An 11,794-nucleotide genomic window follows, 5' to 3' on the forward strand; every position below is an offset into this window, starting at 1 on the left:
AATTAAAGTTTTTTAATCTTCTTGCCAAAAAAGAAGAAATCTACCTTGTTTTATTTGGCAAACCCAGTTATGCTGCACTTGACAGACCGAAAGAGACCATGGTTCAGAATCTCGCCCACGATGGAATGAGCCACAAAACTGGAGTCGTCCTGAGTTCCTTGGACTACCATCCCAGTTTGTGTACCTAACCTATAGAAGAAATCAACTTTGTTACTCTTTCCATCTCTTTTGGTAGCTGTACTTTCCCCTGGAAAATGGAAACTAATTGCTTTTGTCTCAAAGATTCTGGTTTTAGCTAAAAAGAGCTGGAAATGCAGGGAAAGCTATAAGGATAAGGATTTTACAGTAGGCCAATGATGTCAGTGTTCAGACATGGCTGCCTTGCCATGGAGGGCTTTTTTGTTTGTGCACTGAGCCATACACAGAAGAGAAAGAGGCAGAGGAGCTGTTTCTAATGAACTTTGCCTAGCTGTGAACTTTACCCACACATCACTCGTGCTAATTATGTGCAGACAGGGTACTTTTCACTCCACACCTGACCTGGTTCAAAATTACATTGTCCAGCATCTCTCTGGTGGCAGTGACCATGTCATGCACCAATTCAGCATTACTTTTTCCCTTCCCTGTGGTTAATGAGGATGGGATTATGACTTTAGGGAGGGAAGTCATGTCCTACAAATCTAGAGGATGTACCTCTGAAGAGACTGACATCCAAGTGGTAAGGGAGACACATGTGATACAACCTACCTATTATTGCCAAGAATTCTTGATAACATCCCTTTCTTAAACTTTTGTGGAAAGTAATGTGAACAGGATAAGATAAAAGATCCTTGCTTGTGTTAAAAAAACCCAAAGAATAGGGAGTAGTAGTAAATGGAGGGTAATAAAGAGTAGACTCCTAAGGAATGTTCTTCACAGCTGTTGATACTTGCATGGGCTCAAGAGGTGACTGGATAAATTCCCATAAATAAATAAATTAAAATTACAGATATGAGCTCCAGTTTTAAAAGACCCTGAGCCGTCACTTACTGGGGGATTCAGGAGTACACTGGGAAACATGCTCGCTGTTTCATTAACTTTTTAGACATTTATGTTTTTATGTTTTGACCTTAGGTGTAAATATTATCTTCTCAGAAGAGAAAATAAATTGGAGTGTTACACAGAAAACCTACAGAATCTGATGAGATGCAGATAATTTCCATGTATTCAAATGTTTAGCTGTGATATTAGTCATGACAATACAGATTAGCAGCTACATGAATGTTTGTAAGATTGGTGGTTTCTTAAATGAGGATAACAGCAAAAAGCCAAAAAGTACATATACAAATCCCAAAGTATCTTAAGCAAACAAATATGATGAAAAATTAAGATACTCACTGGAGAGCCATCACTCCAGGCAAATCCTTCATCTGGATTCAAGGAAATTATACCAAGCCAAACTGTTTCAAACATACAGTGACTGGCTCTAAAAGAAAGTACAGAACAGAGCAGTGAGTAAACATCCAGAAATACATAGTTGAACTTCCTAGACCACATTGTAAAAGCAGTGAAGTTGCAAATTTCCCTATAATCTTTGGTGAAGTGCATACACGTGTTCTTCATAGAAATGTGTAATATTTCTCTGGTTCAGTGTCAATAGCTTAGTTATCATACTTATTGATAGCATTGATCATGTATTGCCCTAATGTACTATTCAGGCAGGGAAAACCTTCACAGATTCAAAAAGTGGTTTCAGCACTGACCACTGAAAAGTTGATACATGCCTACTTCAAGTAGATACATTGATCATATTTTCTACCATTGTAGAAATACCACTAATTTCATGTTTCTAAACTAAATCTAGTAATCCTGATACTGGTGGAGATTTTTTAAAAATTTTTCTTGACACAAATCGCTCTTTTTTCCATGAAAAGGTTAAAAGAGTACTGAATAGATAAATTTCAAAGTATCACAGGTCTTTTGGCTTGTGAGGAATCCATACATTTTAGAAGTCATCTAGGATCATTCATAATAGTTCATATGAAAAGTTTTTGAATCTGGTATGGTAAACACATGTCAAATACCAACCTTATTGCTTCAATTAGTAATGGCATCTCCTCCTTAGTGTTAATGGTGACCAGATCCCCTCCTATTTGTCTGCAAAAATCTCGAGCTTCAAACCATGATTTCTTTCTAATAGTTGATCTGCAAAAACACTATGGGGAAATTAATTTAAAACATATTATATACATGTTACAATAATTAAAGAATTATAGTCTTGCTTAAACATAAATGAGGTTTCATATGAGCTGAGTAAAAGTTCCTAAGAGAAATAGCATTTCCCACTGGTTTCTAGAATTTTTACACTACAGCTGCCTACCTACTTAGCATAGTGGTAAGAAAAAAGGAATTGCTAGAGGAGAAAAGGAAATACTGCTCCCCAACTCTCTTTAATTTGTTTTAACTGAAGAAGAACCCAAGCCAGCTTCCATATGAAGGGAAAGAAGAGTAGCTGTGTTTGAGAGGCAAAATGGTTTGGGAGGAGTCTGAAGATTCAAGCAAAAGAATGACCTCATGGTTATTTACAACTCCCACTTTACATTTGCAGTATGATCTCTAACTGATTTAAGAGACAATAAGCACAGATTTTGACCAAAGTTAAAATTATGATTTGGGGATAAAGGAGCTCAAATAAATAGCATTCCAGATGAATTTGAAAGAAATTATTAAAAAAAAAGGAGAAGGACTCATTAATTCAATAAAGTGATAAAAATATTAACACCTTACACTTAGCACATTTCAACTTTGCACGATCCCAAATCACTGTTTGCACATTACACTCATTTCTTGTTCAAACTCCTTTTTTATACCTGCTCAGATACAGCTGACTGTACTTCAAACACAAATTTTCTGTAGCTTTGCATGAGAATCTCTCCAGTAAATGTCCTTCATAAACACTGGTTTAATTAACCTTTCACGTGACTTTTTATCCTTTTTTTTGTGGGGTAATGTGCTGATTTTAGCAAGCTCCAGCCTGAGGCATTGTGCTGCTGGATGCTACACTTCACTGTTTCTCTGTTTGTTCCCTGAACTGGCCCATGTCTCAGGCAAACACACCTTTGCACAACAGGCATAAAGAGCAGCACCAACAAACCAGCTTTTCTGCCTCTGCTGTTTCATACAGAATTTTGACATTTTTCTTTTAATAATTTAATATAGAGTTGTTTCCTGTTTTTTCTTTTCTTTTTCTTTTTCTTTTTCTCTTTCTGGGCCCTTGATATTTTTGTTCCTCTTCTTCCATTTCCTGCTCCAGTTCCTTCAACCCCTGAAGCACAAACTTCCTCATTTTCTTTCCTGTGCCCTTCTCCCCTCCCTTCCCTTCCCTCCCTTCAACCTTATCTTTCTTTCTTAGTTTCTCCCCCCTCATGGATATTTTCCTTAGAAGAATTCTGGGGGTTTTGTTTTTTACTCTATTCCAATCTCAGATATTGCAAAATGAAGATGTCAGTTCTTTTTTTTTTCTTTTTTATTTTTTCCCCACCCAAGCTTCTTCTTTTAACTATTTAGGCACTTACTTTAAAACAGGAACTTCTATAGTTGTTTGATACCCAACCTTCAGGGCATGTGGGGACCAGAGCAGTAGTTGGAACAGGTGGAACTGTTGCACCCTTTGCCCACTGTTTGCAAATATATTTTTGCTTTGTCTCGCAGTCAAGAACATCCCATAATCCAGCTGCAGTCCCTGTTTTCATGGCTACACATCCTGGATTATTTCCTTTAAGGGAAAAAAAAGACCATAAGAAAACCCAAAAACAAACATGCTGGATATTTTCTAAAGTGTGAATTATTTAATTCTGTCAGAATCTTTGAGCAGCAGCCATTCACTTTTTGCCATGCAGTAACATTTGAAAAGAAAATTTGTATTTTAGGTGGTTTTCATACAGGCAGAGTAGCATTTTCTGTTTGAGGAGGTCAAGATCAATATAGAATTCTACTTTTCTTTTTTTTTAATTTTAAATATCCTGCATAATTAATTCTTTGGATAGAAAGTAGAGTGAGAGTTTTTACAGTGAAATCTTGTGTTTTCAAGTGAGAATCTCATTTCTATTTATGTTAAGCGTGTTTTACATGAGATAACATTACCTTGGGCACGAGTTGTTTTCACATAGATGGCAGCAGCCCCACTGGCACATACAGAGGGCAGGGATGCAAACCTAGACAGCTTCAGGGTGAAATTTGTCCCATGATGCTTGCTGTAATTTTAGATTGCTCTCTCAGAGGGAGACAGAGCTGCCTACATCACACAAGATGCAGTCAAATGCACAAAATGGGCTTATTCAATGGCATATTTGTGCTCTTTCTTAATTTCCTAAGTATTTTTAGCATTTTATTTGGGGATTTCGTTTGTTTTTTTTTTTAATTTCTGTTGGGCACAGACCTGATGTCTTAATGGACCTGTTTACCATGGTGCCATGAGCTGAAATGAAATTCAGCTATAGATCCATCATTTTATGGCAATTTAATACATGTGTTTGTTCCTAAGGGCATCCTTTGCCTGCATCAAAATTCACCTACTGTTTTACTGATCATGCTCAGTCACTTATTCTTCTGATACCGTCCTGAGTTTTCTCACAGGCACATCTTTGCTATCAGAAATAATTTACTCTCATCAGCAAATCTTGCCACTTCATGACTGCACATTTTCCACATGGTCTGCAAATATATTGAACAGCATGGGCTTTGGCACAGGTCATTATGGGGTTCTGTTGGTGAACACAGTTCCTCAGTTAAAAAATAGACCCCATTAAAAAAATCCACTTTCCAGTCAGTCCCTTTTTATCAATATTTTTATTCATGTAAGAGCTTTTCTGTTTTATATTAGATTAGCTGAAAGGCTTTTGGTAATTGAGATAGACCACACTAACTAGATTTCCCTCATTCATATGCTTTCACATACTGTGTGGAGCTCTGAGAGACCTATAAGCATGACCTCCCTTTCCAGAAGTGATTTTATGTATCTTTCCCACTATTTATTCTTTATTTCAGATTCCGTTAATTTACTAATGACTTATTCATCTGTATTTCCCCATATCTCTATCATACAGATATGTATTTCCCCATATCTGTAATCATTTTAAATGTTGGCACCAAATTTGTCTTCTAGCAAAGCTTAGATGTCAAGGCAGCTTTAGCAGGAAAGCCAAAGCTAAAGCTCTCTTTACACATTAAAGAGAAGGGTTAATTTCATGTAATCTTAACAGTTCCTGGATACTTCTGCAGCCATGCTTAGTCCTGACTTCATGCCATCAAATTTCCTCCATAATCTATTTTCTTGATATTTCAGCTTGAAATAGACTCTTCAAAGATACCCTCACAAAGAAACTTTCCAGCACAGAAAGTCCATTTTCTTCTCAGTGAACACAGATGCAAGGAAACAGATTTTTCTTTACTATACCAGCCTGATTGTTGAGGAATGAATTTGCTGTGGGTAGTTTGGTTTACAAGCTGCAGTGCCAACTCAAGATTGAGCTCTGGCTGGTGGGACCCAAGGCAAAGGGCTGTGAACTGGTGCTGACCCTTTGCATAGCAAAAGGCACAGGCACCAGTGGTCCAGCAGATGACTGGACACCCAAAGGCTCAGCAGGGGCCAAGGACCCCAGACATTGCTGCATTTAGACTGTAAAACAGCCCAGGGTTTCCTCTGTTCATGGACCTTCCCTGGAAGCACTCAGCTCAAGCTGTTATTTTATTATTGCACCATGTTTGAATTATTTTAGTGACCAAAAAATCTGGGGAAACCTGGGTTCAAGCTGTTGAGGAAACCTTGTCTGACTGTGTGAGTGTGGGGGTGTAGCTGTGTAGAGAGCTTTTTGGATAATTGGTTAGCTGAGAAAGGACGTTTCGATGTGATACCAATGGATAAAGATAGGGGAAACAAGCTGGGAACCGAGCAACCAGTGTCCAATCACTGACAAAGGTCACAGTGACTTTCTCTGAAACAGGAAGACGGGGGAGAAAATCGCTTGCCAGAAAATGTAGTTATCTTAGGTAGAGAAGTTAGAAGAATGCAAACATAGAAGCAAAATAATTGCTAGAAGATAGAAGTAGGTGTGGTTGATCTAAGTGTGCTTTAACCAATAATGAGCTCAGCTTTTGCAATATGTATAAGCTTCATTAACACCAATATAAATATGTGTAGAGTTTCAATAAACTTCGAGATTTGCTATTCACGCGTATGGTGTGTCGCATTTCTCCCGCCGTTCACGACATAGCTGGGGAGCACCTTGGTCCCAGCTCAGGTGGTGTGAGTGTGACTCCAGAGTGGCACTTGGATGGTCAGAGAGGGAAGATTCCTTAACATGACCTCTGTGTGCTCTCCTCATGCTCTGATCATCTTCTGACAGCAGAGACTCCCTGGCAAGATTTTTTCTTATGGTATTTGCTAAGGTTTTGTTAGTCTTTGTCTTTCATATTTTTTTATTGTTTTTATTTTATATTTTATAGGTTTTCAAGAAAGACTTCAGACAAATAATCACTGAGAGGAACGTAGCATATCCCACAAAAAGATTTCCTCATGGCATAATGAAATCTTGTTTTCTGTGTTTCTGCACAGTATGAACCCATTAATGCAGTTTTCTTAGTATCACACATAAAAATAATAATGGCACAGTGATTTTTGATACTTTGAGTTTGTAATTCTAACTTAAAATCCATATTCCAGTTGCTCTGTTTCAATCTCTTCTCCCAGGCTAACTTTTTCACTAGAGGGACAAGTGTGGAATAGTCTTAGGACCCATTTGTAACTCCTTTTATCTCCCTGTGAAGACAGGCCAAAACCTTATCTTATGGGTAAATATATCAGATGTTCTAATATGAAAGTGCAGTTTAAAATTTTCCCTTTGAAATTAGAATATGGGATATGAAAAACTGCAAGTACTTGTAAAATATACCAAAAGTCTAAAACATAAAATTCAGAGGACTATATACCAACCTAAATAGGGACCACCTTGTCAGAGAGCACCCACCATCCCTCACCACAGCACCTACCAGGCATTCCTGCATCCCAGTGTGTGAAGGAGACAGCTTCACCATTGGCCCAGCTGAAAGTGCCTTGATCCTGCACATCAGAGAGGCCAAGCCAGAAATACTTCTCAGGCCTCAGCCCAACAAGGCTAGTCAGATAGGCTTGTTCATATCTGTAAAAAACATCATCAAAATGCAAGTGAAAACAAAGGCATTTACCCAAATCCTGTCAGTCTAATGTGATGATGGATTTTTTCTCTTATTCCTTGCCTCAGGCTCGGGGAGAAGACCCCACATGGGATTCAGATTCCATATGAACAACATAAAAAAGCAAGACTTTTTTGCTATTCAACTAGAGACCTCATCTGTTACTTAACCATTTTGCTGCTTGGTGTTGTGTTAGCTTTTCTAGGAATATTTCATAAGATATAATCTTTAGATATTTAAAAGCAAAGAAAAAAGTCATTATCATACCTACTTTCAACTGTGGCTAAGTAACCTTCTTCTCCTTCACAAGTGGTGTTTGCTTCTGAAAATGTTGCTGGAACATGTCCAATAAAATAGCAGTAGATCCCATATCTTCTCCAGCCCTGTAACATGATTTTGGGATTTTCATACAAATTTTAAATAATTGGGGTACCATGTATTAAGTGAAATATGACATTTAAAAATTAATGAAGCACAATGATCATGAGTTTTATGAATGAGAAACTTTTTGCAGTGAAATTACAGATTCCTCCTAAGTGGTTTCTGTAAATAGTTTTTTAAAATTTAGAGTAACTGAGATAGAGGGAGAAATTTAATAATAAATAAAACAAAAAACCCTTCCATGTAAATAATACAAATAATTCAAATAATTCTAATGGATTCTCAATGTACCTATTTCATCTGAGAAACTGATGTTCCATTCTCCCACACTTACTTTTTTGCAACCTGCAAGGCTACTTTCTTGTTCTCCAGCTGTTTGTGACGTAGCTTTTCTTTTACAAATGTAGCCAGCCTTCTTGTCACAGACATGGTCTGCCCAATAGCCATTCTGTGCCAGGGAAAAGTTTGAAATAAAATAAGATAAAGATGAATAATCTAAAGGAGATAAATAATGTCTTTCTTTATAATGAAAATTATTTGTCGTCTTTCTCCTTTATTTTTAAATTGAATATTTTTCCTTATCTAATTTTCCTATATGATATCAAAACCAAATCTGCTCACATTCTGTGAAAGAGTAGACTGGGCTATAGCAGTATAGCCTCAGCTGGCAGGGATAAGAGGGGAGAAGGGTTCATGGAGCTGCTCCCTGACCTGTTGTGCTGAGTCCTGCACAGGCAGTTGTGCTATGGGATGGCAAAGAAGCAGGCAAAGAGAAGCCAACAAGAATCAGAGATCCCCATATACCATCATTACCACCAGAGGAAAAGGAGATCATGTTCTCAAAATACCTTCAGAGACCTGGTTTGTAGCCCTAATAATTTCATTTGTGACTTTCAGATGTACTTAAAGAGAAAATTTCACCAGTGATGCAGTAATGCTTTGGTTTTTTTAAAGGTCACATTCAATCTCATTCTCAATCTCATTCAATTCAATCCCTACATCTCTTTCTTCCGGCTTTAGCCATTTGCTGAAATAACGGAGCATGTTATTCTTTTATTAAGTAGTTATTTTCAGTATGGAAGTACAATATGTATTGAGCAATGTCACCTGGCCCTTGATCAGGACACAATCTTCTGGCCTGTTGTTTGTAGTGGATGGCTCTCCCAGGTGCCATTTTGTGTAGGTCACTGGGCTACCATCACTCCACTCAAAATACATTTGAACCTTACGGTCATTCAGCCCAATCCACAGCTTGTCTGTTGGCTCTGAAGATGGAAACAGAGATAAGACCTCTTTTGGCACTCCACCCTTTTCACAGCACCAACCATTAGGCTTTGGACATACAATTCTTTTCACAAATTTATGCAGCATGTTCTATGATAATTTTATAAAATAATACAAGACTGTATGCTTTGGAAAATTAGGCTGTAAGGAAATTCTTGCACTGGGTGAAAAATGTTGTTCTTCCTCCTCATAACAGTGGGTGTGAATTACCAGCCTAATGCTGATACACCATGATGGTAGGATAGAAGTCTGAGTAGTTACTTTTCAGTTCCATTGCATTGGTCAAATTTTAGAATACTGCTTTTATGTAACTTGGAGTGTGAATGTTTTAAGCTTCTTTCAACAAAATGAAAAAAATGTTGAAAGCCCCTAAGCGCAGCCCCCCGGACCTAGATCAATTATTCTGGCAATAAAAAAATCAGAGTTTTGACAACATGCAGAATTCATCAGGAACTATCAATGTCTTGTTTCCCATACAGGCAAAGGCAAGAGACCCCCTGGAAATACTCACTGTACCCAAGCTGAGACACCATAAAGCTGTGCTCCTCAAGGCTTTGGATGCTGGCCAAGTGACTCCCTTCCTTCTGACAAGAGGTCAGAGCTCCTTCCCATCCTTTGCTGTCCCTGAAGATCTTGTAGCAGTGATCCACATAGGACACCCATCCAGCTGGGCAGGTAACAGGCCCAGGGTCACCTAGGAACACATCCCAAGGCTTTACAGCTCCAAATGCTGTGCAAGGGACATGACACTGAAAATATTTCCACCTCATATGTGCAAAAGTTCTAAACTAAGAATTTTCTTTTGAAATTCCCATCATTAAGAAATGATGAACACAGAATACAAAATGCAGTAGACATAAATGTGATTCTCTAAACCAGGTGATTTTTAGCTTGGAGAAGGAAAGCTTTTTAATACAAGTAATATCTAATACAAATTATAAGTTTAGTCAAATATTTGCAACAAATATGTTAATTTTGTAATGTATTAATCAAATGTATTATTTTTGTAATTCATTAATTTTATTAGCTTCTGTATCACCTAGTACTTATTTGTCAGACAGGAGAAATCAGACATTATCTGCAGCTAAGTGTAGAAGTTTAATGAATTTTCAAAGGATTAAGTATATTGATAGAGTAAAAGCCATCAAGACAAATTTATAGCTAGATGAATATATGGTGTCACACCATATATTCATACACTTAAAATATCTTTTCTCACTTCAATGTGTTGATCTTTCACTGTCTTGATCTTCCATCACTTCTGCAGTGAACTCTGAACTTGCTTGTCTGGGTGCTGGTTGACCACAAGTCATGGAGAATGACTTAGAACTACACTAAGTTTGGCATCTTTCTTTCTTGGGCTTATATTTACTAATGTCCCGCTTCTGAAAAATAATTTTTGGATTGTTCTCCCTTTTGACAGTCAGAAGTCTGTGGACATAAAGGGGAGACCTGGCCCCTGAGACACAGACAGGAGTGACTAGTTGGAAATTCTTTGCTTTTCTCTGTTTCAGTCTTTGTGTTGTGGAATTGGAGATCAGACTAGAAAGGTTGCAATGGTTGTAAAAAGGAAACTAGAGAAACAAGAAATAGTTCTATTTCTAATAAAATTCTTCTGTTCATCCTTGTCAATATGATTAGTGATACAGATAACATCTTCTACTTTCATTATCAATATATATCAACATACCTGAAGGAACCAAAGTAAAGTTCCTTTTCTTACAAATATAGCCAAGTTTCTGATCACATTCCCAGTTTTGCCATTTAGCTTTTGTTTCAGGATTCAAAACCACACAGAGCTTTCCAGATTCTGGAGATGGACTTCCTTTGGGAAAAGTACAGAGAAAAAAATGAACTTTTCTGAATGAAAAACAGAGCTCTAAGGACTAAAATACACATGAGAGACCACTCCTGGATGAAGTGATGGAGGTCATGTCTTTCCCAGGTTTGGTTAGTGTTTCCAGTAGTGGAAATGTCTGTATGAAGTGTAGTATGTAAGTTAGGTAAGAGGATACAAACCTGTAAACTCATACTTCAGCTGCTAGTCAAGAAATGGAAGACTGAATATTTTTGGGATAGGCAGTGTTGCTTTCATAGCTAAAATATTTTTGCAATACATTGAAGGTTTCTGTCTTATATTGCTATAGAAAAAGAGATTTTTCTAAAGCTAAAGCAATAAAAGCTAAAATACTTATCTCATGGCTTAACTGCCTGATAGTAAAGATTACAGGAGTATTTGAGTTATGTATCTTTTCTCTCTGGAAATACAAAATCAAACAAAGTCACATCTACCTGGAGCCCAGTTTAAGTACTGGAAAGGGCTGCCTCCAATCCACTCCCATCCACTACTCAAGTCCAGTCTGTTGAGTCCAATCCACAGTGCAGAATCTGTATCTTCTGTTAATTCTAAGTTACAAAAATAAGAGGAATTATTTTATAAATCTCATTTGTATTAACAATGGTCACTAACAATGTCTCTAGGAGGACTTGTATTCCTAAATAGAAAATTGTAAATATCTGTACATACTATGGAACCTAATACATTGAAATATGCCAAAGTTTGAATACTGTAAGAAAGCAAACAAACAGAAACTCCCTGTTTTATTCTGTCAACTAATGCAAAATGAACACAGATTATATCCACAGAGTATATTCAAAACAAAATTGTTTCTGCAGAACAGGCTAAATTCTGTACATAGAAGTAGAATTATTGGTAGAGTATAAATATAAACAATAATAAAAATTTGTTAGAAGTTAAATTAATCCTTAAAACCAGCAATAAATATTTCTTCCATATAATTTCTTCATCTATATGTGGATACATAAGGCTGCAATTTGATATCTATAAATAACTGATATTTTTCAGTTTGCCAAGAGAATGAAAAAAGCAGCTGTCAAAACAGCATTTGAAACAAAGCAA

General features: G+C 37.1%; 1 protein-coding gene across 1 annotated transcript in view; it reads right to left on the reverse strand.

The window, feature by feature from the left end:
- Nucleotides 1–11,794, reverse strand: part of LOC129134906 (macrophage mannose receptor 1-like) — a 33,146-nt gene that overhangs the window by 15,314 nt on the left and 6,038 nt on the right. The window contains exons 5-15 of the mRNA XM_054654686.2: nt 11,167–11,280; nt 10,565–10,699; nt 9,386–9,568; nt 8,698–8,855; nt 7,925–8,038; nt 7,477–7,592; nt 7,027–7,175; nt 3,555–3,754; nt 2,068–2,195; nt 1,378–1,465; nt 45–189 (exon numbers count right to left, since the gene is read on the reverse strand). Of these exons, the coding sequence (XP_054510661.2) occupies nt 45–189; nt 1,378–1,465; nt 2,068–2,195; nt 3,555–3,754; nt 7,027–7,175; nt 7,477–7,592; nt 7,925–8,038; nt 8,698–8,855; nt 9,386–9,568; nt 10,565–10,699; nt 11,167–11,280 (1,530 nt within the window). The remainder of the gene's footprint in view (nt 1–44; nt 190–1,377; nt 1,466–2,067; nt 2,196–3,554; nt 3,755–7,026; nt 7,176–7,476; nt 7,593–7,924; nt 8,039–8,697; nt 8,856–9,385; nt 9,569–10,564; nt 10,700–11,166; nt 11,281–11,794) is intronic.

This window comes from Agelaius phoeniceus, chromosome 1 (genome assembly GCF_051311805.1).
Source record: "Agelaius phoeniceus isolate bAgePho1 chromosome 1, bAgePho1.hap1, whole genome shotgun sequence".
Lineage (NCBI taxonomy): Eukaryota > Metazoa > Chordata > Aves > Passeriformes > Icteridae > Agelaius > Agelaius phoeniceus.